Consider the following 27,734-nt stretch of genomic DNA (forward strand, 5'->3'; position numbering starts at 1 on the left):
GTGATTGGTCGAAACGTAACGTCACATAAAGAGGGTGGAGTGCAGAAGCTTATGAGGAGCAAAAATCAACAGTATAGAGAAGAGTGTCAAAGAAACCTGACAGTAAATATTGCCTGCAAAAATTTGATCCAATCCAGCAAAGGTAAATTAAGCAAATAAAGGAGACGTCTGAAAAATTTGATCCCTGTCAAGCATCACTTACCAACCAGGCAAGTACTAAGTGCAACCTACCCTATATTAACTCTTACTTGTTTTATTAGAATTCCTTTACATTATACTAGCTTGACCATGCAGCTTTTGTACACAGTTATATCTCCGACATTTATTTACTGTTTTGTCTTTTATTCAGTCCAAATTTCGAAAATCAGATCCTTACTGTCTTACATTAATTTGTTATCATTCATGCTTTAGATTCATAACTGTAGAGATGGGTTGTTGACGAACATATTCTACTTGCAAGCAGTACTTCACAATATATATATATATATATATATATATATATATATATATATATATTGTTGTTGTTGTTGTTGTTGTTATGCTCAGTTTTAGAATATTTAGTTGTTCTTTGCGAGTGCAATTGATATAAAGTATTAAAATAAAAACATTTGAAGTTATGAATGACTGGAAAAGTCATGGAGAAATCATGGAAAAGTTATGCCAATTCATTGGTCAAAATGTGAAGGAACATTGACTTTAGTAATTTTTTATATATGGTGCTTGACTGATTTTATTTCATTTTTTATTTCAACTCTTTTAACTGATGCATGTGCACAGATGCACATCTGCTTGTGTTGTGCCAATGTTTTATATACCGCTGCATGTCTGAAAGTGAGGCTACAATGTAGCCATGTAGAAAATAATCCAATCAGAGTGTGGGAAAGCGTAATCCGGTGTAATCCCAGCACAGCCATGAAGAACAGAGTGAGAGTGCCCAGAACAAAAACACACCAGCACAGACAAACATCCTCTTCTTCATAAAATAATTTATGATTATACAGTATTACCTCAACTGTGAATCTGTAATGGATTATGAATTTAAATGGAGCTCCACATTTTAAAAAAGCAATCATTTAGCGTTAAATGCTCGAGCCACAAGCTGACACCCTGGATGTGATCAGTTGTGTTTCCCCTCACGTGGCCAGACAGGTGCAGGAACACTTGCACATGTCACCTTTTAGTTTTAAGCTGTTGTTTTTGAGGAAAGTGTACAGGATGACCGTAATTCCAGAAATCTTCCATTGGATGTGTAGGATATTTGTGTAATCAAATATGTTTTTTGTTTTTTTTATGTGGTCCCGGTGTGCCTCTCTCTGTGTATTTGTGTGTGAGGTTGCCAGGTGCTTCAGTCTCATTTGATCACAGCATGAACAAGAGTTTCCCAGAGGGTTTCCCTAAGGGATCTGACAGGTGTGTTGTTGTGTTCTTGCACATTAGATGGTCTGTGGTACAGGTGAGAGTTGCTTAGCAAAGGTGCCTCAAAATTGCATTCCACACAATTTTATGCATATTAAAGGGTCTATTTCCTAGTATTTAGCACAAATGAAGATGTCACACTGACCTCAGATCCCTAGTGAATTTCTACAGTCGTAACCCCACCCACTCATGTTTCAGTCCAACAGCTGCCACCTGGCTGTTTCTACGACAACTGACCAGACCACCTTCAACAACCACACCTGAGAGAAGGAGAGAGGGGGACAGAAGATACCACACACTCTGTCAGGTAATGTTATTTATATATATATTTCAAGATTTTCATTTGTTATGCTGTTAAGCTTGCATTAATAGCCTGTATGTTTTGCCTTAAAAAATGTAAACGTCATCTACATAATTTTTTTATTTAAATTTAAATTTTAATAAATATTGTTAACTTTCAGTGTTCAAAGATTTACCACATTTAGCAAATATCTATTTATTTTAAAGTACAATAAAACGTTTTCTTACATTTTTGCTGAGGTGGACAGTACATTTACTTGAGTACTGTACTTAAGTACACTTTTTGAGTATCTGTACTTTACTTTTTTAGTATTATTTTTTTTCTGGAAACTTTTTACTTTAATTTCACTACATTTGAAAGACAAATATCGTACTTTTTACTCCACTACATTTCGGTCAAGGTCCTTGAGTAGAAAGTAGTAACGTCAGTCAGGGGATGATTTTGGTTGCAGGGATATTTTTCCCATTACATCAATGTAACGTCTTAACCATCAGGTATCTTTTTAGTTATTATAAGTATTTTACTGTGTGTGTGTGTGTCCTCTAGGATGGGCTACGATCTGGAACGCTTTGTAGGCTATGTAAACGAGGGTCTGCTGTGCTGTGTATGTCGGGATGTGTTAGAAGATCCTCTGCAGGCTCCGTGTGAACATGCCTTCTGCAGCTCCTGCATTCATGGATGGCTCATCCACCATAACAGCTGTCCTGAGGACCGCTTGCCTTTAGACATTACACATCTACGCCCACTATTCAGGTACCACAGATGTATTAAGCACCTGTATTTGCACAGAATCACTTCAGATAACTAATGTAAATGGCATTCATTTTATTTAATCATGTCTCTTACCTATTCAAATGACATACATGTGTATTGTGTGTTACAGATACATGAGGAATGATTTAGCAAGGCTGCAGTTGAGGTGTGTGTTCCGGCCACAAGGTTGTGAGGTCATATGTGCTCTGGAGTCTATTCATCGGCATGAGCAACAGTGTGATTACGCTTTGCTGAACTGCAGTAATGCAGGTACACATAAACAAGCATATATACTGTATATATATAATAACTATATCTTAGTACCCGTACCCACACTTTTTTGGCAGGGGACAGGTGACTACTGCCTCATTCATACATACAGTACAATACAAAGCGCAGTTGTAACAGCAGATGAATGAGTGTTGTACCCTCAAGATAGAGCGCCTACTGCTGAGTAATCACGTTTTTAATAATTAATGAGGGACCCCCTCAGGCAGCCAGTGAGGCGAAACGTTTATCTCAGGGTTAATACAATTGAGCTGTTCAGTTAATGAGCTAACAATGGCAGATTCTTGCACATAATAAATATATATTAGTTTCAGTAAACCTAGTGCAGCATTCTCTAATCTTGGAAATATTTGTTTGTGTGTATGTATGTATGTATGTATTTAAATATGCAGGTGACGAGTACTTGTGTTACCGTTGTGGTAGGTGTTCTGTGTTTTATGTGTGTTTTGCAAACTCTGTGTGTCTTTTTCTTTAACAAGATTGTTTCCACTTTATACATTTCAAAATTGTATCAATTTATAATTTTGTATTCAAATTTATAATTTGAAACAAATAATTGTATTATTTCATATTTTATACAGCAAACTCAAAGACAGACATAAATTCATAAACACTTGCTGCACACTTCGAGCACTACCATTCAAAAGTTTGAGGATAGTAAAATTAAACAAACAAACAAACAAAAAAAACCTGTGATTTCAGGTTGGATTTTTTATTCATCAAAGATGCATCAAATTGACCAAAAGTAAAAGCATGTATAATGTAACAAAAGATTTCAGTTTCAGAGAAATGCTGTTCTTTTGAACTGTCTATTCATCAAAGAATTCTGGAAAAAAAATTGTTTCTACATTAATATTAAGCAGCATAGCTGTTTTCAACATTGATAATAATATAAAATGTTTCTTGGGCACCAAATCAGCATATTAGTATGATCACATTGGTGTCATAACAGGAATACATTTTTAAATATATTAAAAAGGAAACCATTATATAAAGTTTCACAATATTACTGTTTGTGCTGTATTTTTGATTAAATAAATGCAGCTTTGGTGATCGTAAGAGACTTCTTTCAAAAACATTCAAAAAATCTTACAGACCCCCAACTTTTGAACAGTAGTGTATATTTAAAATTGTTATGAATTTATCATTTAGATAAAATAATATTTAATTCATCATTTTAAATGTAGTTTTTAAATTGATTTAATATTTAAAAAAATATTCCTATACATTTCATTTTTATCAAATGTTACGTTTCCTTCACAAAGACAATTGGCAATAACAGCTGGACATACAGTAGAAACTAAAACACACAAAGGCAGTCATAAATTCATAAACACTTTTGCTGGAAAATGCTGGCATGCATGGGAAAACATTATTGTAAACAGAATGAAAACATCATTCTTACTGATGCTAGCAATACTATCAAGTCATTTTTGCAATTTTGACAAATCCTCATTTGTCATCCAGCTAGCCATCCTTATTGATCAGCCCTGCTGGTTTGATGGTTTTTCAACAATTTTTCTCTGTGCATGAACATTTGCCTTGGGCCAGGTTTTCTTCTTTCTTTGTTGTTTAATGTTTCTCTGCAATCGTTCAGGCTGCCCAGTCCAGGTGTCGCGGCGCTCTCTGGAAGCTCATCTGTGTGTGTGTGAATACAGCAGTAGAGTTTGCGCAAGCGGCTGTGGATACACAATCCTAAACAATGAGGAGGCCCAACACAACTGTGTATCAGAGCTACGAGCTGAGCTGGACATGCTCAGGTAGAAACATTCTGCTGAAATCATAAAAATTGTGACCATGTAAATGCTGTAAGGTTAGAAAAATGTGTGTGTGCGTGTGTTTTTATTATAGGGCAGAATTAGACTGCAAAGTCGAAGAGGTGAGGCATGAAATGGAATCTCGCTTGGATTCCCAAAGACGACACATGGTGCAGAAGGAGAATTTGCTGAGAAATGAAGTGGACGAACTTAAGGTACGATACTTTTCACATCAACAGACTTTTTGTGTGCAGTAAGTCACTGACAGGTGTGTGTTTGTGCAAAGGGCCAGCTGTCCCGCGTCATGTCAGATGTCCGCATTTTACTGGGTGCAGAGAGAGCTCGCAGACAAGAGCTAGAGAGGGCAGAGCTTGAGAAGGCGGAGCTTCTTGAACTTTTAAAAAGGGAGGGGCTCAGACCAGCCACACCCTCTGAAGTTGTAGCTCCGCCCCCTGCTGAGGTGCCGAGAAAGCCAAGCCCACGAAGCCTAGCTTTGGACTGCATCAAAAGGAAGAATAGAGAGGTTACAGTTATCTGAAGAGGCTCATTTTCACAATAGAACACTAAAGAAGAGGGAACATTATGATGCTAATAGAAAACCACTACCTGGAACTCATCTTCTGAATAAAGCCCCATTATTGGATCTCCTCTGTGTAAACTGAATGAGTGCTATGAGATGGCCCAGGTGCTAAGATTAAACCAAATTGTGTAGTGAATTTTTTTTATTGATTTTTTACACAATTTTGTATGTTTTTAGAATTTGAGGTTTGTTTTCCTATTTACAAGAACAACAGAGATGCAACAAATTCTGCTACATTTGTTGATATTAAAACAGTTTTAACAAATTACACTGTGGATTTTTATATAAAAATACACTCAAACATATCCTCACAAGAATTTAATCATATTTAACAGTTTTAAAAATGAGAGAAACACAAAACATGACAATGATATACACAATATCAGTCGGTGGTTGCAACAGGTACAGCAGATCCACATCCTGATTGGTCCTTTAGAGCCTGACGGCTGAGTCTGCTTTGCTCAAGGCAGAGTTTAGCGAGTGAATGATCGGACATGTCGGCCCCGTCCGCCTCCGCTCCCTCCACTGCTGAACTTCCCTTGACCACGTCCACCGCCACTTACTCCACCTCCTCCCACACCAACTCCACCACCACTCAACCAGGACAGGCCTGCTCCTCTCCCTCTGTTGGCTCTGTCCCGAGGAGCCAATCTGTATGCACCTGAAGTGTTAGTAGAGAGGGGTCAGTAACTGTTTGATATAGCAGTAGGGTGAACTAAAGAGCCATTTAAAACATTTAATTCATTATTGAGGTATTTTTTTGTAACTTTAATGATTAGAAAGAAGTCACCGCTGAGGGAAACATCCAGAAGGTGCCACTTAACTATCACCTAAGTTTAACCCTCTATGGTGTATCGTCAAAATGAGACCGAGAAAATTGCATTTAAAATACAATAACATTCAAGCAGAAAAAATTATATTTTAGTATTATCATGACATCCCCTTCAGCCAATAAATGTGCAACATGCTTGAACTTTTTGACAACAGGGAAATGGAGACATTAGCACTAGAGATGCTCCTCCGATCAGCATTTTTGGGGCCGATCACCGATCACCAAAATCATGATCTGTCGAGTACCAATCACAAAATGCCAGGGGAATGGGAATCTTTTATCTATAATCTAGCAGAGTTTGCACCATTTGTAGAAATGAAACTAACTATGAATTAACTGTATTGGGGGGAAAAAACCCAGTAGAAATAGGCTACAGTCAAGATCTTGAAGAACCACCAAGTGTTTATTTAATTGTATTTAGAAAATGAGATAAATTAAGGAAAGTATCTGTCTTTGTATCTGAAACAGATGTAAAAATGAAAAACTATGTGAAATCAATTATAGTGACATGCAATGCAGGCCACACACATCCATTTGTGTGTCAGGTTACATAGTCTAAAAAAATGAAATACTCCCAGAGTTTTTTCCAACTATGACAAAAAATATAAAATATTTTAGATTACTATAAGCCGTCCTTCAAATAAGGCATAAGAAAAGCATAATGACCCATTTAAAACAAAGAGGTAGTTGGCCTAAGACTGAAAGACAAGGGAACACTAATGATAAGTGATAGCATAGGCGTAATTTGCGGGTGGGACATGTCCCCACCAATTTTTGCTAAGGTCGATATTGTCCCCTCCACTTTTGAAACATCTCGCGGTACGAATGTACCAATACAAATGTTCACACGGAGCCTGCAGAGGATCTTCTAACACATCCCGACATACACAGCACAGCAGACCCTCGTTTGCATAGCCTACAAAGCGTTCCAGATCGTAGCTTCTTCGACAGGGAGGGGTGAGCAGTGGGCTGAGCCATTAGTGCAACCGAACTGCTAGATGCCACTAAAATCTACACACTGCACCTTTAAATAAGAGGTGATCTAGCGTTTTATTTTTTTATTTTTTATGTATCAAGACATCAAAGTGCTTGTTGCCGCTGCGATCAGTGGCACGGATACTGTGTTCTCTTGTAGCTTGCGCACAGTCTTTACTTGGACGTGCGCTTCAATCCGTTGTGGAGTCTCTCTATTCGTTCCGGTGAAATTACAAAACAAAACATACACAAACGTGTCCCTGCCTGATATACAACAACTGATAAACATAATTGGTTTTGATGAGAAGAAAAAAATCCTATACGAGTGCGGATTAGAACCCAGGACCTCTGACACGCTAGGCAAAGGTTCTGCCACAAGACCATTAAAATAAACTCTTGTTGCCACTGGCAAGCTCTGCTCTGCTGTTGTGTGCCCATCTAATATGTGTATAGTACACAGTGGTGGAATGCAGGTGGAAAAAAGTCGCGGGGATCGGCTTTTTTGATTGGCGTTTTTTTCTTTTGGGGTTCTCCAATCAAGCTATTTTTGCCAATATCGGCTGATCAATCGGAGCATCACTAATAAGCATGTTAGGTCACATGCTGTCAAGGCTCCATTGTGAGTTCATTTTAGACTAGGGAAAAACAAATTCAATTTTTAAAAATTATCATTGTACATCCAAATGTGTTTTCTAAAGTTTCAAAAACTTAAACTTACATTTTTATATTATATCAATTTGTATAATGTATCACTTAAGTTTAAAATAGGGTTTGACCAATGTTTTTTTAATAACGAGTGGCTTAAAATATATATAGAATTATTAATATACATATATTATATTATATTATATATCGATAGATTTTAGAAGTGACAGAGAAACTAGTGAATTTATTGTATCTGTCAATTGGTCAAGCAGGCATGGTCATCAGCAGATGCTGAAAATCCCCAAATAATCAAATACTAGCCAATCTTCCTGGTCAATATATTGGTCTTGTTCATTTAAAACCCATATAAGCTGTCAGAGTCATGTTTGATGGTTATTAAATGGCTATTTTATATTGTTTCTATATTATTTTTTAAAAAGGATGAAGGCCTACCTGTAGGTGGCTGTCTGGAGGGCAACGGTCGGGTGAAGTTGCTTTGTCCTCCACGTGGTTCACTGTAAGTCCCTCTGTGAGTGACAGCTGTCACCGGAGTGTTCCAAGTGGAGCCGCGACCACCTTCGCGGCGTTGATAGTTTCCTAAAACACAAACAAATTATTTTAAATGATGTTTCAGTTTTAATCAGCCACATATAAAAGAGTACCGAGTATATATGTGCCGAATTAAACATATGCGTGTACCAGCGAGCAGAACACTCTTTGGGGCTGGTGGAGTGAAGAAGCGGGTGTGACTCTGGAAGCCTCTCCCTCTGGTTCCTCCAGTGAACAAGCCTCTAGTCGGTGGCTTGGCTCCTCCTCCCTTTGGTGGCCGTTTGGGCAGGGACAGGCCAGTGGGCGGACCAACATCCTTGAACTCTGCGGCAAGGAAATCATCTACATGCATGGAAGGAGGCCGACTGGTGTTCTGCTTGCGCTGGCGGAAAATGTCATGTGGTCGACAGAGCTGCCCAAATGCACCACGACCCCGACCCCGAGGGGCTGCCATGATATGAGCTCGTTTTGCAGGCTCCACATAATCTGACTTCCCACTGCAAACAAAGAAAATGATTTGTAGCTTTATTGAGTTCATACATTCAAGGTAAATCAGGGTTCCTACACATTTTCCATTTCAAAATTCCATACTTTTCCAGACTCAAATTTCCAAACCTCTCTGTAGATTTTCAGACCATATTCAAAGTGCCCCTATTATGCTTTTTCGAATATTCCCTTTCATGCAATGTGTAATTGCAGCTATCTACAAAGTTCTGAAGACGAAAGAGCATGCGATAAATAAAGTTATTGTTTCTCAAAAGAAAGAATCGACACTGAGCAACCTAAACAAGTCATCAGGAATTTGAATCCCACTTCTGTGACGGCTAAACATTTGCCTAATGCCCACCTATGTTCTACGTTGTCCACCAGTGAACAACTTGACCCGCCCTCAAACACTGTAGCTGGTTCTTGTTGTGTATGTCGAGAAGACACTGTTTTCTACTCTGCAAAAGCAAATTCTCTTTGTAAACACTTCCAAAGGATAAGGATGTGAAGAGTCTGGTTAAAATTACCACAGCAATACAACAGCAGTACAACCTTTTGACGAATGCTTCTCAAATCTCCATGAAGTCTAAATGAGGTTTACAAAACGCTCCATGTCCATTTAAAGATGGGACAGTACCCACTTTATCAGTAAGTATGATTATTTATTGATGTATATATTTTCTACTGGGTGTTCTAGCGTATCACTGAGAAACGTCCTGCAAAAGTCGTGCTTGCGATGGAGGTTCGGGTTGAATAACTAGTTCTTCCAATGTTTCTTTATCGGACTCGAGCTCGGATCGAGTCGACAACATTGTTACTGTCTTTACAGTGTGTACAATCGCTATAAGGCGTAATATGGGCATTTAGCTTCCGACAAGCACTGTAAGTGGTAGACCAATTACAGCAGACTAGTCTGTCTGGCCAATCAGAGCAGAGTAGGTTCGCGAGGAGGGATTTAAAGAGACTGAATCATCGGACCTGCGTTTGAGAATCATTGAAAAATATGGTGATGTACATTACGAGAAAATGAAAGCGTTTTTAGAGACCTCCAAAGCAAAAGTAGTATTTTCAGCCCTCCAAAAAATGGTTTTAAGCCAGTTATTTATATATTTTGCTGTAGTGTCAGTAGACATAGGTTATAGTATATAAAACTAGAAATTGTAATGCGTTAAGCACGCAAAAAAATTCTCAAAAAAATTTATTGTGTGCATGCAATGCAAAAGTCTGTATACACTACTGTGGACTGTCTTAGGCACGTTAGTATTTTCCCCCCAAAAAGTGGTTTTAAGCCAGTTATTTATATATTTTGCTGTAGTGTGTCAGTAGGAAATATCAGCTTACATTTCCTAACATTGATTTTGCCATTAATTGTAAAGATTTTTATATGCACGAGGAGTGACATATACAGTAGTGTATACAGACATTTGCATGCACACAAGAAACTTTTTACATCATGAAGTTTTATGTAACAAAGTTTCGGGACGAGCATGTTCAGGTACTCAACCAATCAGCACAAGAGGAAGCCGGTATCACCTCTGTCCTGTGACAGTTTCACAGCATCCCTCCACCACACCATCACCTCACTCTTGGCTGGTTTTCTATCCCAGTCAAAGGGGGGATAAATTACGATATATCGCATAAATGACTGTATCTGATTTCTTGTACGTGTGAACAGGAATTTTTTACATGCTTACGCATTACAATTTCTAGTTTTATAAATACTATAACCTATGTCCTTTGTGTGTCCCTGTCTTACTATGAAGAAAAAGAGAGCATTGACACAGATGAATTAATAGAAATCTAGGCCTATTTGCTCAAGATTTGGCTTTCCTTAGGGTAGTACCTCTAATATTAAGGCCTAATGTCCAATTTAATGCATCCTCTGTGGCGATGTAGAATGACACGAAATGGGCTGATGGCACAATATTGTCAATGCTAAGTTTCTCGTGCGCACACGAAGGTCTGAATATTTTTTTATTTTTGCAAAGGTCCTTTTAGAGGCTCTGTAATACGGTGCTAAGAATATCATGAGAGGAAACCCAAAACGCTTATAACCTGCCACAATCATTCATTTGTGTTTGACAATCACTAAAGAATTGCTAAACAGCTGCCATGAAAACACACTTCTTGTATGATACATTTATTTTCATTAAATTATTTTAAATTCATTAGATTTTTATAGAAAACTAAATAGGGCCAATGGTCTGGAAAAGCAAATAGTTTTCCATACTTTGCTTTCTTTTTTCCATACTTTTCCAGACCTGGAAATTACTCATATCAAATTCCATACTTTTCCAAACTGCGTAGGAACCCTGTAAAAGAGTAATCTCAGACTAGAATGGTGTGTACCTGGATGTGATGAAGGTCTCATGTTTGTGCTTGCCCAGTCTGAAGCCTTTGGTTGTTTTGCTGTGTCCTGGGGAAGTGGGTTCACTGAGGAACGATCGTTCTAACTCTGCCTTCAGGTCTAAGTCTGGACAACACTGCTGGGCCAGAGCAACTAGGTCTACTTTCACCTGCGGCACATACATTTACAATGATCACAAGAACCAATAAAAATGAAGAGTAATTCAAGATTCACATTCACAAAAGATGACTAAAATTAAACTTGATTCTAAAACTTCCTCTTGTTTTACTTTAGAAACCTGCTAGCATCTGTTTATGTAGCTCTCCAATTGTATATATTTTGTTCAATTGTCCAATACATATTTTAAGAACACAAATATATTTATTGTTCCATCAAACATGTTCCTCACCATGTCTACTTCTGTCTCCATCTCATCTGACTGGAACGGGGAGAACCACAGGGCCTTTAACTGCTCGTCCAGGACATCTGAGAGAACATAAACTGTCCTGAAGGTAGAGAACAAGTGAGTAAGGGAAAAAAAAAGAGAATATAACATTGGAGACACATTTTCAGGATGCAATGAAACAGAATTTTATCTAATGTGTAAATCTACAAATATACAAAATCAACTAATCAGTGTGTTGCTGTTTTTTTTATGTCTATATACTTTTTTTTATTAATTCTTATTTAAGTTTTAGTTATTTTAGTACATCAAGTTAAACTAAATTAAAATGAAAAATTCTGTCTTGGAAACTAGCTGTAATAAAATAATAATTTTTAATATTTTATTTTATTTAATGTAATTTTCTTAATGGATTTATTTCTAGATAACCATAATAACCGACACACACATAATTACTCTCTCTGTCCATATTACCTGTGATTGAACTGTGTCTGAAGCGGCTCGGGTGCAGGTAAAGTGGGCTCAGTTTCAGGTTCTACATTAGCTGAGGCATCTCCAGAACTTTCTATAATCTGTCGCAGTCCGGCCACATTCTCCAGCAGAGTTTCCAAAGACTCATCATCCTTACAGAGCTTCTGCATACATGGGTGAATGATACAGAGTAGGAGAAGATTAATATGAGCGTCTCCTTTAATGCAGGCAATAGGGCACAGCTTAATTATGTACAACCTAAGCTGCCATGTGTACCATGATATGTTTCTCCAGTTCTGATAACGGATGCTCCCCTGAGTCCTCCTTCCACTGCAGCAGCAGCTTCATGTCGCTCACACTAAGCGCCAAAGATCGACTATCTATGTCTTCATCCTATAGAGCAAAAATAATATGTATTAGCATATACATATCAAATAAATGTGATGCATACACGCTCAAATAAATGTGAACTAATCAGCTAAACCAGCTGTTGTCACCTACCATAGCTTCACTGTTCAGAATCTGTCTCAAAAAGTCAAACAGGGCTGAAAGAAGCTCAGCTAACTCTTTATTAAAGGACGTGGTTTCCCTGCGAATCAGAGAGGAAACGGCCAAGCTGTGTTTCTTCAGAGAGCTGCAACACAAACACAAAATAATTAAACCACAAATATCACACACACAAAAAAATTTTTTTTATATTTCTGCAAAGAAGTCTAGGGATACTATGATAATTGCTTTCATGTTATGGCTGATAACCGATAAATAGACAATATTAAAATCCTGTATTAAAATCCTATATTCCTATAAAATCCTATATCCCATCCTATATTACAAAAAAAAAAATCACTTAAACTGAAATTCTAATATAAAATTAATTAAAAAATGTAGGCATCCCGACATTATAATGTACTACTGTACAATGAAAAATGGATATTCATTATGAGATTTACTAAAGATTACATCTAACTGTTTAAAAATTTAATTTTAAAAGTAAAAGTAGAGGAAAATTACCATGCATAATTAAATATCCAATATTTACCATTGAAAAAAAAACCTACAATATTCAGTGATATATAAAAAATAAATAGACATCAAATGCACTGTGACACCTTTTGAGGTGATAGAGACCGTAGTCGTGCTCTGTGAGAAACATCATGGTTCGCAGACATGTGAGCTGAAGCGCGTAGCTGCTGTGTGAATTTCCCAACACTTCCAACATCCCATCACATATGCATGTCATCATGTCTCTGGTCGGCAGCGAGTTGGCCAGCTGCTCAGCCTCAGACACTGACGCTTCACCCGAGCCACTCACAACCAGTGACACGTCCTGGTCACAGAGTGACTGAAAAATGGAAGCTGTCAATTCAGCGTTCTGCTGTGCTGGCAGGCCGGCATCTGCAGGTAGGACAAGCATGGCCAGAAGGGAGGGAAGAAGCTCTGATAGTTTGTCCTCCACTTTCCCATCACTCCGCACCTCAATGCGTGCAGACCCACTCAGGAGAGCCAACATGGCCGTCTTGCAAGCCCGTTGAGATGCCAGCGAGTCGAGGAGGGCTAGTAACCTTAACAAGCGTGAGCCAGCTGCCTCCCTAAACACACAACACACGATCCATTTGAGTAAATACTAATACACACTAATCCATCCACAACCAATCTTTTTAAAACAAATCCTCAAACTATGAACAAACTCCTTGATGTGATAAATGTGGTCTTACTGCTGCATTTCCTCCTGGAGCTGCTCCAGCAATGTCCTCATCACCAAAGTTGCAGTGGGTGCAGCAAGATCGCAGAGTTGTACACATACACGGCGGAGCAAGGAGAGGAGAGGCGGACAGCTGCTGACACAAACGCACCTCAGAACTTCCTGTAATACTCGAGCCTGGGCGTGTAAATGCACACTCCACAACTTTCGGGTGTTCATTGCCACCCCAATATCTTGCACTGATAGTGCCTAAAAGAGGAAGAGGGAGATGGCAAGAGATGAAATTAATGAAACTATTTTCTATAGACACTTTTAATAAATAAACAAAATGGTTACAGAAGCATATATTTCCTGCTTTTTTTTCTTTTTCTTTTTTAAGACACTAGGCAGCTAACTAGGGTTTGGAACAGAGCTCCTGTAAGTGGGACAATCAGCAGCAAGCCGTGACAGGTGTTTGTAGCCGTATATGTGTGTTCAGTACCTGTGTGGTCTGCATGGGCAGAGGCAGAGGAAGCAGTTCTGACAGCAGACTGAGGCTGCTGTAGATGTTCTCTGGAGCAGCCAGTATAGAGTTCAACACTTCCTTCAGCATCAGAGACCAGCTGTTTCCAGCCACGGTTTCCTCTGAACCCGTCTCCTGTTGACTAACCGCATGTGTGAAAGTTAACATTATCTCTGTCACGTCTCCCTGGATACGCAGCTCCTCCGCATCAAGGCGACCTGTTGTCGGGGTGGAGCAGAGGATCTTGTGAAGGGCGACACAGACGGAGGGCACACGCACGTCACGGAACTCACAGGTTCCCCCGCAGAGCAGCTCTGTCAGCATGGCTCGGATGAGTCTCAGCGAGCAGGAGGCCACTGACAGCATCATGAGACGCTGTGCCATTGGACCCATTGGCCCATGTAGTCGCCATGGCAGCAGCAGCAGTGATGTAAGCTTCTGGAGGACTTTAATAAAAGTGTCCATGCCCTCTGCACTGAAGAGGGCTATGATTGCCTGGTTCCACTTCAAGTCTTTTTGCTGACCTGCACACACACAATGAGTCATGTCAGGACACATAAGTTAATATTTGTATTGGTATTTACTAGTGTTGTCACAATATTATTTCAGTAGTCAATACCAGTACCATCTAAACAATTCTCTATAACAATTTAGATAATGCAGCAAAACAAAATTACATCCCTTAAAATTTAAAGTGGAAGGTCTGTTCAGTGCTTTTATAGTGCACTTGTAAGCAATGTTATGTGCATTTATACTGCAAAGCCTAACACACAAATCTGATGTTTTTTACACATTTAATTTGTTTATGTGATGTTTCCTCTGTTTAGTATCTAGCTAAGACAAACAAAGTTAAGATTAAGGCATACAGTACCTGGCACAGTAGCTGGAGGGCAAGCAATGTGGCACAACACTCTGAGAGCACTTACAAGACCCACCCCATCTGTTGTCATCAAGTTCTCCAGATTCTGGCAATGGAAACAGCAAAACTTAGTTACTACACCATATTTAATAATACATGATATCTTTATTATGGTAAGACCCAATCATATAAAAATAGCATTTGTGTGTATGAGTAAAGGAGTTACAGTGTTTTCTAATGCCTTGATCAATGCCTAACATAAGATGGGTATACATATTCTACGTCATGCTCTATCATCTTAAACACCCTAAAATGCCATAAAGGTTTTTATGTGGTTGATCAGCTCACCTGCTTTATGTACTCAATAAGTGTAGGGATGCCACTGATATCAAAATGTAATTTTTCAAGTGGCTCCAACCACTTAGACAGCTCTGAAAAACATATTTAATCATAGAGATCAAATGTGAAAGCACTTACATTTGCTAAATTTATAAAATGGCTTTTAAGGCCTTGGGAAAAAAAACATTCTTCTTCTTAAAGCATGGAACTGGTGGTTTGGCTGACAAGTGTTTGGTAGGCTGCAAAAGAAAAACAGGCTAACCTTGAAGCTTGGCATTGTTTTCATCAGCTTTGCAGACATTAAGAAGTGGAGTGCCATACTGTTCCATCATACGGAGATCACTTGACGTCTGAATCACCAGCAGTACAAGCATACAGGCATAGTTATATGTTACAGACTTCCTTGCTTTACCTTCCCTGAGAGAGTGAGAGACAGCCAGCAAGTTAGAGAGAACAAGAAGTATATTTAAATATTAATTTTAAACAAAAATGACTATGGAGTGCCTCAGGGCTCTGTATATGGCCCATTTGAGTGTTAACAACCTCTGTATATGGTGTCAAAAAACATTTATCACATTCTTATTTGTCAATAAGATTGCCAAAATATATGCTCTCATAAATCAGACATTATTTCAACCAATGTCATATATTCTCACCCTTGGCCCTCTTTTGCATGGAACTCTACCAGGTTGACCAGACAGCTGATGTTATTATCCAAGCTAAAAGCGTGCGCAACAGCGTTTCGCCCTGTGCTGCTAAAGCCAATGAGATACAGGCTGTGAAGTGTTGCCAAAACATCTGGATTATCGCCATCTTCAAGCTCTGCCCCGTTTAGCTCAGCAACACCCTGTAGTGCATGTAGAGTTTGCATAAGCCAGACCCAAAAACCATCATCAATCGACCCCTCTCCAACTGCAGGAGCATCTTCACCCTCAACCTCTGAAAGGGGCGTTAGCGAAGCCAAGTGAGAGGGTGGGGTCAGGTGAGTAAGGGGTGTGAGGAGACGAAGCAGCAAATTGGTGGTTTCGTGCTGGCTAAGGAGGAACAGGAGACCCTGCTGGGACTGGGACAGGAAACGCATCAGCTCTCTGACAGCCTGCAGGACTCCGATGTGGGCACATGTAGCCGAATACGACAGAACAACTGCCAGGGATTCCAGAAGGTGACATGCATGCATATATCTGCAAAAAAAAAAAAACAAAAAAAACATAATTAAAGAGATGCTATATATTTGAACTTAAATGAACACCATGTAACTTTTGGCACTCTAGCGGTAAATAAACAAAACTGCAACATCTTGCGGAACACCACTTTAGCGGAACACCACTTTTAGTTACTCTCTGTTTATGTATATGACGAGTTACGCTTGTACTGGTAGGGCTGTCGTGGTGAAGGAATTTCCTTTGCTGTGATTCTGAGCGGCTCAATATCACGATTTAATAAAATCATTTTTTTATTTCATTTTTTTTGCGATCAGCAGGCACAAAGACGAAGGAGAAATTTAAAAATAAAACAGGCTTTATTAATAATCCAAATGCTCTGAATGAACACGCAGGAGAATAACGCAAACCACACATGTATAACAGACAACTGACCAAGAACAACATACACGGCTTTATAAACAGGGGTAGAACAAAGGAAAGTAAACTAGACATATGTGAAACTAATACGCAACTATAAAAACAAACGAGGACAAACAAACCAATGAAACCGACACTAAACAGAGAAGGGAAATAGGAACTAAAGGAAGCAGAACAGAATGTCAAAATAAGGGGTCAGAACATAAACCTGACAATAAGCTTGTTAGGCTATTGTTATATATACATATATATAACAGTTAGTTCTGATTCTCGAATCTGACTGGACAAGAGGCTTTCCAAAACTACTGATATTTCACCAATATCAGCAGCACTTGTCTCTGCGCGTTCTAGAGAGGCTGTTAGTCAGTGCATTTGCGTTGTTACGGCACTACGTGGCGCCAAGGGACTGTCTTTGAGTGAGTTATTAAACAGTTCATTCAACAAATACTTTCAAAAATGTTGATTTATTCATTAATGGAACAAAGTTTTAAAATTATTTCAACTTTGAGCGCTACTTTACAAGGCTCAACCGACCAGCAATGCATCGCCAGGGTAACACTGAAGCTAATGCTTCACTTCATAAAGACCAATGGCATTTATTCAATGCATTGACCAGTGCTGACGCCTTTTGAAATAATGCTACGACAAAGATATTGCATTCCTCTTCGAACATGGCAAACTTGACTTGACCTGAAGAAGGACAGACGCAGGTAACATGCTCAGTCGATATCTCTCTCTCACTGTCAGTTTAGGCTTGTTTAGTGCTAATCTACGGAGCCTCTTTACAAAACACAATGGTACACTGAGTCTTAAGTAAAAAAGAGCCAGTTGGTGAAAAAAATGACAGGTCCCACTTTATATTAAGTGGCTTTAACTACTATGTACTAACATTTTAAAACATTGTACTTATATTTTAAAAATAGCTGCAAGTAATTTATGTAATTACATTTGTAATTACACTGTTGACCCTTACCTTACACCTTAACCCACCCTTTAACCTACCCTTTAACCTACCCATACCACCACACCTGTCCCTAACCTTACCCGTATCACACCTCAATAGCAGCAAAAGTGTTTTACAATACAACATGAAAACAATACAGCAACACAGCAATAGAACAAAGAAAATATGCAGTGGGGATATTTTTGGATCTTAAGAAGGCATTTGATACAGTTGACCACAATTTCTTGATTATGAAATTACACAAATATGGAATTAGGGGGACTGCACTTTCTTGGTTAAATAGCTACTTACATAATCATCAACAATATGTTGAATTGCAAAGCCATAATTCAGAGTTAAAGAAAATTACCTGTGGGGTCCCCCAGGGGTCAGTGTTGGGTCCATTGTTGTTTAATTTGTATATAAATAATGTATGGGAGGTGTCAAAAACACTGAAAACCATTTTATTTGCTGATGACACTAATTTAATCTGTTCTGGGGATAATCTGGAACAACTCTTGGATACAGTGGAAAATGAATTAAAAAAGATGAAGAGCTGGTTTGATGCAAATAAATTAACACTGAACTAAAGTAAAACTAAATTTATCATTTTTGGTAATCGTGACACAACTTTAAACAAAAAACTTATGATAAATGATATTGAAATAGAAAGGGTAAATGAACTAAAATTTCTGGGAGTAATAATTGATGAAAAATTATGTTGGAAGCCACATATACACTATATCAAGGCCAAAATATCAAAATCAATTGCTATATTGTATAAAATCAACTACCTAATTAAATCAACAAACATTGTACAAGTTGTTTTGTTCCTTCATACTTCCATACATTACTTACTGTCTGGAAGTATGGAGAAACACTTACAAAACCAATACTGAATCTATATTTATCCTTCAAAAGAGAGCCTTAAGAATTATAAATAAAACCACTTACAGAGCACCAACTACTCCACTGTTTATTAAATTAAAAGCACTAAAATTCAGAGATATTGTTGACTTCAAAACTGCACAAATTATGTATAAAATAAATAATCAACAGCTATCGAACAGTATTCAAGGGCTGTTCCAAATTAGAGAGAGCAAACATCACTTAAGAGGAACATTTGTTTTTAAAAAGAAATTTATAAGAACCAATTGTAAATATCACTGCATCACAACCAAAGGAGTAAATGTATGGAACGGCTGCAGTGAAGAGATGAAATCATGTTCAACAATGAGTAAATTTAAAAGACTATTTAAACTGAAGATATTAAATGGATACGAAATGGACTTGAGGTGATAGTATCAGGTTCCTTGGTCTACATATTTAGTTTAGTATGGAGGTGTTACTATTTGATTTGCTATAGATGGATGGAAATGAATGAGATGCATCAATTTGTTTTGTATTTAATTAAAAGATAAAGATAGAGATAGGGGGTAGGACCTGAAAAGTTTGTTATGAACTTCTTCCTCCTTTATGAACATGGGAAAATCTAATTTGATATTTGATTTACTTACAATATTTTTTGGAAGATTTTGCTGAGATGTACATGATTTTATATAGCCGTTATTTTAATTTTATATATGTATGCATGTCTGTATATATATATATATATATATATATATATTTTTTCCGTATGTTCAAAAAAATAATAAATAAAAATAAATAAATAAAAATAAGTACCTTGGCTTGTACTTACTTTTCGATGTAAGTACATAGTACTTAAAGCCACTTAAAATAAAGTGGGACCAAATTACATTATTCACTCTTATCATTAAAGGGATAGTTCACCCAAAAATTAAAATTCTGTCATCATTCACTCACCCTCAAGTTAAATTTTAATTTTTGGGTGAACTATCCCTTTAACTTATTTAACATTCATTATACATGAATGAAGTGTAAAACATGGGCAAAGCCTTATGGAAAACAAAAAAAACAACGTGAACATCACTGTTGCTTGCGTTTCTCTGCGGTTGGCTTGTCAGTATCTCGGTATTACAATATTGCAATTATTGCGACAGCCCTAGGTACTGGGCTACTCCACAGCGGTTGTCGTCCCCCCTGATCTAAAATAGTCATAATATAAACACTTATAGGCATACCGTAGTGATTCAGTATAAGACAAAAACACGGTTTGGAAGATGGATTCATGATGTACTCATTCATTATAAACATTTTGAACATTATAGTTACATAGCTTTAATATTAATTATCACCAAAAAACAGGATGTATCAGTTTTGTAGCCACATGATACTGACCTATACAGTGTTGGATAGGGATCATCCCGCTCTGGTGGCCCAGTAATCCGGGCATTGGTGGGAAAAGCTTTCCCAGGAGGCTGTACCATACAGTGCGGTGCTGTCTCCAGCAGGTGGAGCAGTTCCTCCAGGAGACCTTGCAGCCTCTCCAGGTCACCTTCTGACAAAGAGGCAGATTCCAGCAAGGTATCGATGTCCATTGGGCTTTCCCGCTCTACCTCTTGAGTTTCCCCCTCTCTCTCCTCTCCTTCCCTCTCAGTGATTGCTGGGTCTCTCTCTCCTGCTTCTCTCTCGCTCTCCTCTCGCTCACCCACCTCCCCCGTGGCATGCCGTTCAGCCCAAATGCTGGCTGTCCTCTGCAGGTCATTCAAAACCTCATAAAAATGTCCCTTATGTAAAATAGCTGCACCTGCCGTTGCGACACGTACGGTCTGGTCCAACAAAAAAAGATCCAGCAGACGCTGGTACCCACTTGTTCCATCATTGTCATGGTGATGGTCTCTAAGCAGGGCCTCAATGGCCTTTGGCTCACTGATGATACTGTCGAGAGAGCGCAGCACGTAGAGTTTCAGAGTGGATGAAACGTGCTCTGCAAAAAGCAACCCCAGGAGGCTGCCAACAATCCCTTTCTCCAGCAGAATCTGCACAACCAGGGCACCACAGTCGGCCAGGGCAGAGGCCAGTTTGGTTCCTGCTTTGAGCTGGCGCAGGTTCAGAGCTATGGGCTGTGCCAGGGCAGTGTCCAAATTAAGAGCTTCACAGCTCCAGTCGACCAACCGCTTCAACTTTTCGCTCAGCACATTAGGGTCCTTTAGAGAGAGGAAGCTCAATCCTTTTACTAGAAAGGCAGGGATTTCCTCTAATGCAGTTACCCAGCCTGCCCCTCGCTCTGCCCCCTCCCCCTCCCCCCAGGCCTCTAACAGCTCCGAGAGTTTAGCTGCAGACTCCGCCCACGAGGAGCTTGAGTCCTGGACATCAACCGTTTTGAGGCGTTTTAGCTCCGCCTCATATCGCGTGATATGCGGAGGGTTGAAGTGCTGGAGGGGTCGGAGGTCACGCTCGTACGGATCGTACTGAACAGTCGGTAGTGAGGCGAGGTCCTCAGGTGTGTAGTCTAGGTCAAAGGCAGGCAGCTTGAAAGCCCCACTCTCCAAATCCTCCTCATCACTGGATATCTGCTCATATCCATCATCACCTGTAGACAAAAAAACAAAACACGTCACACACCAGTTGCCTTTCCAAAGAACAAACGGAAAACCTGTTACACTGTCACTGGCTGAGCAAATCTAGCAAATAACAATTTCATTTAGAGAGCATTTTTTGTCCACACGTAAAATATCTGGGTCATTTTTCCCCTGAACATCTGGTTTATTCACTCCCACTGCAGTGCAACTACTCACCTTCTGCATCTTCATCTGTCACCTCATCACCCACTTCATCTTCCTCATCTTCATCCCCCTCGCTTCCCTCAGACGGCACATCTTCATCCACCTCATCATCAGCCGGTCCCTCTTCGTCCTCCTGCTCTGCGTCCGAGTAGGTCTCCTCAGCAGGAAGAGACCCTCGCTCAGGTGAGACAGGCTCCAGGTAATCATCACCCTGTTCTGTGTTCTCCACCTTCACTGGACCTAAAGCACAGACGGCACAGCGAAGTTCAGAGCTCAGCACTACTTATTTTCAGTTTAAGGGTCAGAATATAACAAAAATGCAATAATAAAACAAATGCTAAATAATATAGTTAAGTTCATATTGAATTTTTCCCCCCCATTTACATTTACATTTTACATTTATTCATTTAGCTGACGCTTTTATCCAAAGCGACTGACAATTGCTATATATGTCAGAGGTCGCACGCCTCTGGAGCAACTAGGGGTTAAGTGTCTTGCTCAGGGACACATTGGTGTCTCGAAGTGGATTCGAACCCGGGTCTCTCACACCAAAGGCATGTGTCTTATCCACTGCGCCATCACCACCCCATTTAAACCAGGTTTAAATATTGAGCAAAGAAATATTGACACAAAATGAAGAAATAATAAGATTATCTGAAAAATAAAAAGTTTTAATTCCAGTTTTCACTCAAATTGTTATGGCTATAACATATTATTTGACATGCGTAATAAAAATGTATGAAATTACGAAAACTCAAAACAGAAGCACTCTGACTACCACTGTATTGGACATACATTGACCAGGTGCAGGTATCGCCTCCTCATCATCGTCGTCTGGAGGTGGTGGTCCCGGGGGGGTCCGTGGCCCTCTGGGTTGTGGTCTGGGTGGGCTGCCGTTAAACTGCTCTTCATTCTCCCACTCTGCTAGAAATTCACAAACACTCAAGTTTAATTTTTCACATGAAGCAAATGAGATTACATATTTGTGTATAAAATGTTTGTGCTGACCAAGCTTAATGTTCCTCTTGGATCCCAGCTGCTGCTGAGGCGGAGGGGGTGGAGGAGGGGGTGGAGAGTCCCGCTCGTGGCTGTGAGGACGCTCTGCCGTACCATACACTGCCACCGTCAGGCATGTGTACCATCCACGCAGGACCAACCCATCTGTGTTTATCTTTAATAACACAAAGACAAAATTTAAATTTGGGCACGGTGTGAGAATCTAGAGGGGTGGAGCAAAAAGACTCGCTCATCCCAAAACACAAATGAAGGCTGATTTGCATACAAGCTATGAGAGAGCAGGAGCTGAGAGCTTTAGTCATTACAGAGGCATGTGCAAATATATTGTGGATTGGGGAAAATGCTTTTGAAGTATTTATTGAGCAGAGGAAAGCTGCTGTCAGCAGTTTTGGAGAAACCACAAACATATTGGTCCATGCATGTTTTTACATGGAAATACGATGCTGGGCTGTAATGAGGGGGTCTCTTACCTTTCCATTAGGCCTGAAGATGATTGATTTGTTCTCATCATACTCGAGGCTAGTGTGAAACAAACACCGACATCAATGATTTGAACAATCAAAGAGTACATGCATCTATTCAGCTATAGATTTGTGAGACGGAATACTGTATTTCTCGCTGAGCTTGTCCTACACTGGTGTGTATGTGAGAGTTTATTTAGTACCTGCCCAGCCTGTCAAACACTGGAGCGTTGGGTTTGGACACATTGTTGAAGAACAGGTCCAACTGGAATGCGTGAGGGGCTGTTTCCCTGAAGATACACAGGAAGGGGGCATTGTAACCGTCAAAAAACAAACCTGAAACCCCTATTTGCCATCAGCAGCCACCTTCTGTCTAATCAAACTTCCTGTAAATCAGTTAGCCTGCAGGAAGCATTTTAGAAATCCCTCTTTTTCAGTACAGATTTATTGTTACATATTTAACATGATCATTTAAAAGGAACAGAATAAGAAATAATTTATTGTTTGTCCTATCAAAACAAACTTTTCTTTTCTCTCATTGTTCTCTTAACAGGTTGAGATCATGGGAAAAGCTGAGAGTGGTCGGAGAATAGGGGGTGTGGTGGATTTGTTTTTGAAGAAAGAACAATAGCGACCACAGAAACCTTTTCCAATTTCCTCAACTGTCCTCCAGCCATTTCACTTCTGAGGATACCACAGTATTACTCATGTCCTATTGTGCACTACAGAAGCACTGGGACAGTTTGTACACACTGTAAACATGGCAGAAGCGCTGTTAACTGTCATGTTAAATGTTAAATATAGCATATTTACAATATTGTCTAATCGGGGGATTGTCTGAATCTGATTTTTTTTCTCAGCAAGGATGCATTAAACTGACATTAAAAACATTTATAATGTTGCAAAAGATTTAAAATACAAAAGATGACTTAAAGCTCCAGTCCGTAACTTTTTTAAGTTAAAAATAATTCAAAATAATTATATTAAAAAAAACTTATTCTGCCAGTGGTCAAAACTATCTGCTTGCCATAGCTAGATTCAAAACGGTTAGCTTGTAATAATGATTTTAATTCCAGTGGTACTGGTGGGTTTCCGCGGGAAATTCGAGCATGTCTTTGCGTCATGACGTCACACCCGTACACATAAAGAAGGAGTTTCGGCTAGCCGGCTATACTGCGCGTGACGAGATGTTTAGATGTATAGGCCCTATACATCTAAACATCTCGTCAGGCTTTTCTCGCAGCACTTTACATGATTAAACTTATGGCATCCAGAAAGATCCAAACAACAATCATCAGTGTCAACTGGAGATTCAGCAGTTATAAAACCCAAAAGACTTCGTACTTCGGATTTAAGGTGGCTAGAGAAAGAGAAAGAAACCGTCTCATGCGAACACAAGGATTTAAACATCGGCGGGGCTTTTGAAAAGTGCGTGAACTCCTTATGAAAATTCTTATGTTGGTCAAACTTTCAAAAAGTGAATCTCTGATTCTGTATTACAGTATCCACACAGCGCGGTGACTGACAGCAGCACTCGCCTCAAAACACTGTGTTCATCCGCGCTGTTTCATGCCGATTTACAACCCACGTAAAGATAATAATTCAGCGAATCACTGCAGTTACAGATTTCGAACAGAGAGATGGCGACAAAGAGGAAAAAATACGGACTGCAGCTTTAAAGTTAGTAATTATATTTACATTTTATTGATGTCATTCATTGGTTCTTTAAAGGGAATAAGACATCACATAACTTCTGAGAATTATAGTTGTTAGAATGTCAGCATGAAAAAAAATGCTATCTCTTGAAATTCATCATATTGTGTTAGATATTATGAATAGCTAGAAATAAAAAGTTGCCCTTATTAACCAACTAGTTGGACGACCAGTCAACCATCCTAAACCTTCCTTAACGTAAGAACATTTCCATCCAGTGTGGATGGCACATACGGTAAAAATAAGTAGTGAATATGTAGAGAGATTCAATAGTAGTAGGCAGCTTGATTCTTTATAGACATGATTGTTTGCTGTCATTTTAGATAAGACACTCTTTGAGTGTGTGCAAGTTTGTTTTCTCACCCAAATGCTCTGCTGTCAGGCAGGTTGCTATGTGCTTTGATGCCAGGGGGAATGACTCTCACTTCTGTGATCAGGACACCGTAAGGAAACCGCACAACATCCACATTTGTCAACTTGTAAGAGAACAGACACAGAAAAATGTTAAGAAGCTTATCAAGACAAGGATAAATGTTATCACAGATAGACTGATGCAAAGGCTAGATCTCTCTCATAAACACACCCAGACAGAGCAGCCAAGCAGAAAAACAATCAGGCTTATTCAACTGTTAAAGTCTTGGGATTAAGATTCCTAGGGGTAAAGGTATTGAGAAATACAAAAGCATTCTCCGAAATCAAGTTCTTTTTGAAAATGGCAGAACGGCACATACAGTCCCTTTCCTCAACAAACTGTCATAGGGCAACAGGCCTGTCCAACCGGTTTCTAAAGAGCTGTTGGAATACACCGGTGGGGTGGCAGATCACTGCAACAATACAAAAGCACTTACTAACCACAAGCATACATATACACACCCAAACAAGACCAAATTCCAGGACAAGAGACCTGTTTCCAGCCTTTACTAACAGGATAAAACACTGGAGTGAGGAGAAATGTAAGAAGCATGTAAAGAAACTTTAGATTCAGGATTAAAATCCATCCAAGCCATGTAATCAGTTAAGAAGGACTATAATTGATCTTTATATAGTTACCCAATTATATTATGCTGAAAGCATTTGAGGTCTGTTCTCATTAGGTGAGGACATTATTTTAGAGAGGTGAATGTAACGAATGCATGTTTTGTCAACAATAAGTCACGGTTTCACTCTTGGGGTAAATTTCTGGATATGATGATCGAAAAAACAGAAGCGCCAGATCATGAAAAACACAACAGAAATAACCAGGCTGACTAAGAAAAGACTCTACATTGAATGAGAGTCCTTAAAGGGATAGGCCTACTGCACCTCAAAACTCCTCCTCATGCCATGCCAGTTGTGTAGGCCTATGTCTTATTTTCTTCATATAAAATAATCCATCTCTGTGGGTCAAAATAACGGAACTGTACGGGACCTCCAAAGTTGACACTGAAAACCATGCGAAATGAGCCCAATGGTAATCCATAGGACCTCAGTAAATGAAACAATGTATTCTGAAGCAAAACGATAGGTGTGTCTAGGATAAATACTAATATTGAAAACTTTAACTATAAACCATTGCTTTTTGACAACTGTCATATGAGCTTACGCTTGACATAAACATCAGCATGTTATGATGCGTGAGACGTGAAATACTCTGTGCTTCCGCATCACTTTTTTGCGCTTACATTGCACTTCCCAATGTGTTGATGTTTAATTCAACGTAAACTTGCATTATATGGACTCTCAGAGATTGATTTTTTTTTTAATCTTTGCTTGTACAATGTTTTTTTTTTAATTAGTTGTTTAGATTAGTCTACTAATCGAAAAATTAGTCAAAAGATTAGTCGTTAGAGGCAGCACTATTCTCGAACAAGAAAAATTTAGGGCAGGACTTGATTTTGACCATCTGGAATTGATTGGATGGTTGTGGTTCGCTAAAGCCTATTGCTCTAATCTCATGTGAGGGACAGGTTGTCCCGCCCTCATGCCAGTAAACACGTCATCAGAGAAGAGATGTCATTGCAAGTGGGAGGGGACGTTATTTTGATTAAAGATTATGAGGGCACATGCATTAAAAAAAGAATGATGTGCAAAGATAAATCATTGATTATAAATACTGCAATATTACATAAAAAAAAACAAGAATTACCCATTTTGATTACATGGTGACTTGATTTTACAAAAAGGTGGGGACTAAATAAATCAAACCTGAAATATTCATCTCCAGCTAAATGATACATTAAATACAGAGGGTTTATTTTAAGTCCAAATTCCTCACACATTTTCACCACCGGCTACCTCAGTAAAGTTCTACACATTACAGACAATCTCATTGTTTACATGCACATGCGGTGCTGTCACATAAACATGCCCGTGAGCACCAGAGGCGTTACTGCACAAACAACGGCTTCTACATTTAAGACAATATATGAGCATGTTATTGTCAAATAAATCTAATAATTGATTTATCACAGTATATGCTAACGTTACTTGTTAATAGAAACTACACATATGCTGCCAACAACAACAATATAGCCACGAGTTTGTTTGCTGCGTGGAACAACTTACACCTAATTCAACAACGTCAGATTTGCTCTGCCATACAACATCTATAGTCTGATAACGTAATTGTTTTAAATTAAGAATAACATGTGTTACTATGAAAATGTGAGTTCTATTTTGAATGAATTTAATATGTTTGAAATACTGTGCTAATTAGCAAGCTAACTGTTTACAGCGCACAACACAACGCGTTATTACAATGGAAACTTTAAGAACGCGCAAAATAAATTCATGTCTGTTAGACTTTACAGTCTCTGCAACATGCTGTTAAAAGACACGGGTAAAGATGGAAAACTCCGCAAGTTTACCTCTGCACTTTGATGCTTAAACGTGTCTAGAAAGAGCAGCTCCATTGCAGAATCCCCCGCCATCTTTCTGGATCACATTAGGACTTCCGGTAAAGAAAATACTTCCGGAGTTGAAGGCATACATCACTGTCGGTTGTGTTGTTGCTATCACTAGTGAATTTTATTGTCCTAACATGCTCTAACTGTTTGTATCTCCTTTATGTATTTGATTATCCTCTCTAGTATTATTATTATTGCTAATTCTGTGTTTTTTTTCTTTCTTTCTTTTCGTGTCTCCTCTGGTGTTTGTTCTAATTTTTGTATTACTTGTTGTTAATAAAAA

The 27,734-nt window shown here is 38.9% G+C and overlaps 2 protein-coding genes across 7 annotated transcripts; one reads left to right on the forward strand and one right to left on the reverse strand.

Annotated features, from left to right (window-relative positions):
* The first annotated feature begins 41 nt into the window (after positions 1–41).
* Positions 42–5,273, forward strand: rnf41l (ring finger protein 41, like). 4 transcript variants are annotated; one of them, XM_056267808.1, is made up of 9 exons: positions 42–213; positions 1,333–1,453; positions 1,615–1,723; positions 2,264–2,470; positions 2,601–2,740; positions 3,151–3,177; positions 4,356–4,518; positions 4,610–4,730; positions 4,802–5,273. In XM_056267808.1, the coding sequence occupies exons 4-9, from the start codon at positions 2,265–2,267 to the stop codon at positions 5,051–5,053; spliced, it is 909 nt and encodes a 302-aa protein (XP_056123783.1). In that variant the 5' UTR covers positions 42–213; positions 1,333–1,453; positions 1,615–1,723; position 2,264; the 3' UTR covers positions 5,054–5,273. The 4 variants fall into 4 exon arrangements, with proteins under 4 accessions (XP_056123783.1, XP_056123786.1, XP_056123785.1 ...); XM_056267811.1 differs by lacking the exon at positions 3,151–3,177; XM_056267810.1 differs by lacking the exon at positions 1,333–1,453.
* Positions 5,274–5,429: 156 nt separating this feature from the next.
* On the reverse strand, positions 5,430–27,522 carry virma (vir like m6A methyltransferase associated). 3 transcript variants are annotated; one of them, XM_056267804.1, is made up of 23 exons: positions 27,413–27,522; positions 24,930–25,042; positions 23,057–23,143; positions 22,863–22,911; positions 22,384–22,546; positions 22,171–22,296; positions 21,388–21,615; positions 19,988–21,182; positions 15,862–16,386; positions 15,468–15,622; positions 15,215–15,297; positions 14,879–14,972; positions 13,987–14,531; positions 13,519–13,754; positions 12,913–13,392; positions 12,305–12,437; positions 12,080–12,196; positions 11,807–11,967; positions 11,339–11,435; positions 10,932–11,098; positions 8,247–8,593; positions 8,001–8,144; positions 5,430–5,756 (listed from the first exon to the last, which is right to left on the reverse strand). In XM_056267804.1, exons 1-23 carry the CDS (start codon positions 27,473–27,475, stop codon positions 5,569–5,571), a joined length of 5,496 nt encoding a protein of 1,831 aa, XP_056123779.1. In that variant the 5' UTR covers positions 27,476–27,522; the 3' UTR covers positions 5,430–5,568. The 3 variants fall into 3 exon arrangements, with proteins under 3 accessions (XP_056123779.1, XP_056123780.1, XP_056123778.1); XM_056267805.1 differs by having other exon boundaries at positions 11,807–11,964; positions 22,171–22,299; XM_056267803.1 differs by having other exon boundaries at positions 22,171–22,299.
* Between the last annotated feature and the right edge of the window lie 212 nt (positions 27,523–27,734).

This window comes from Rhinichthys klamathensis, unplaced genomic scaffold (assembly GCF_029890125.1).
Source record: "Rhinichthys klamathensis goyatoka isolate OS25496 unplaced genomic scaffold, OSU_Roscu_1.1 h1tg000262l_1, whole genome shotgun sequence".
NCBI classification, from domain to species: domain Eukaryota; kingdom Metazoa; phylum Chordata; class Actinopteri; order Cypriniformes; family Leuciscidae; genus Rhinichthys; species Rhinichthys klamathensis.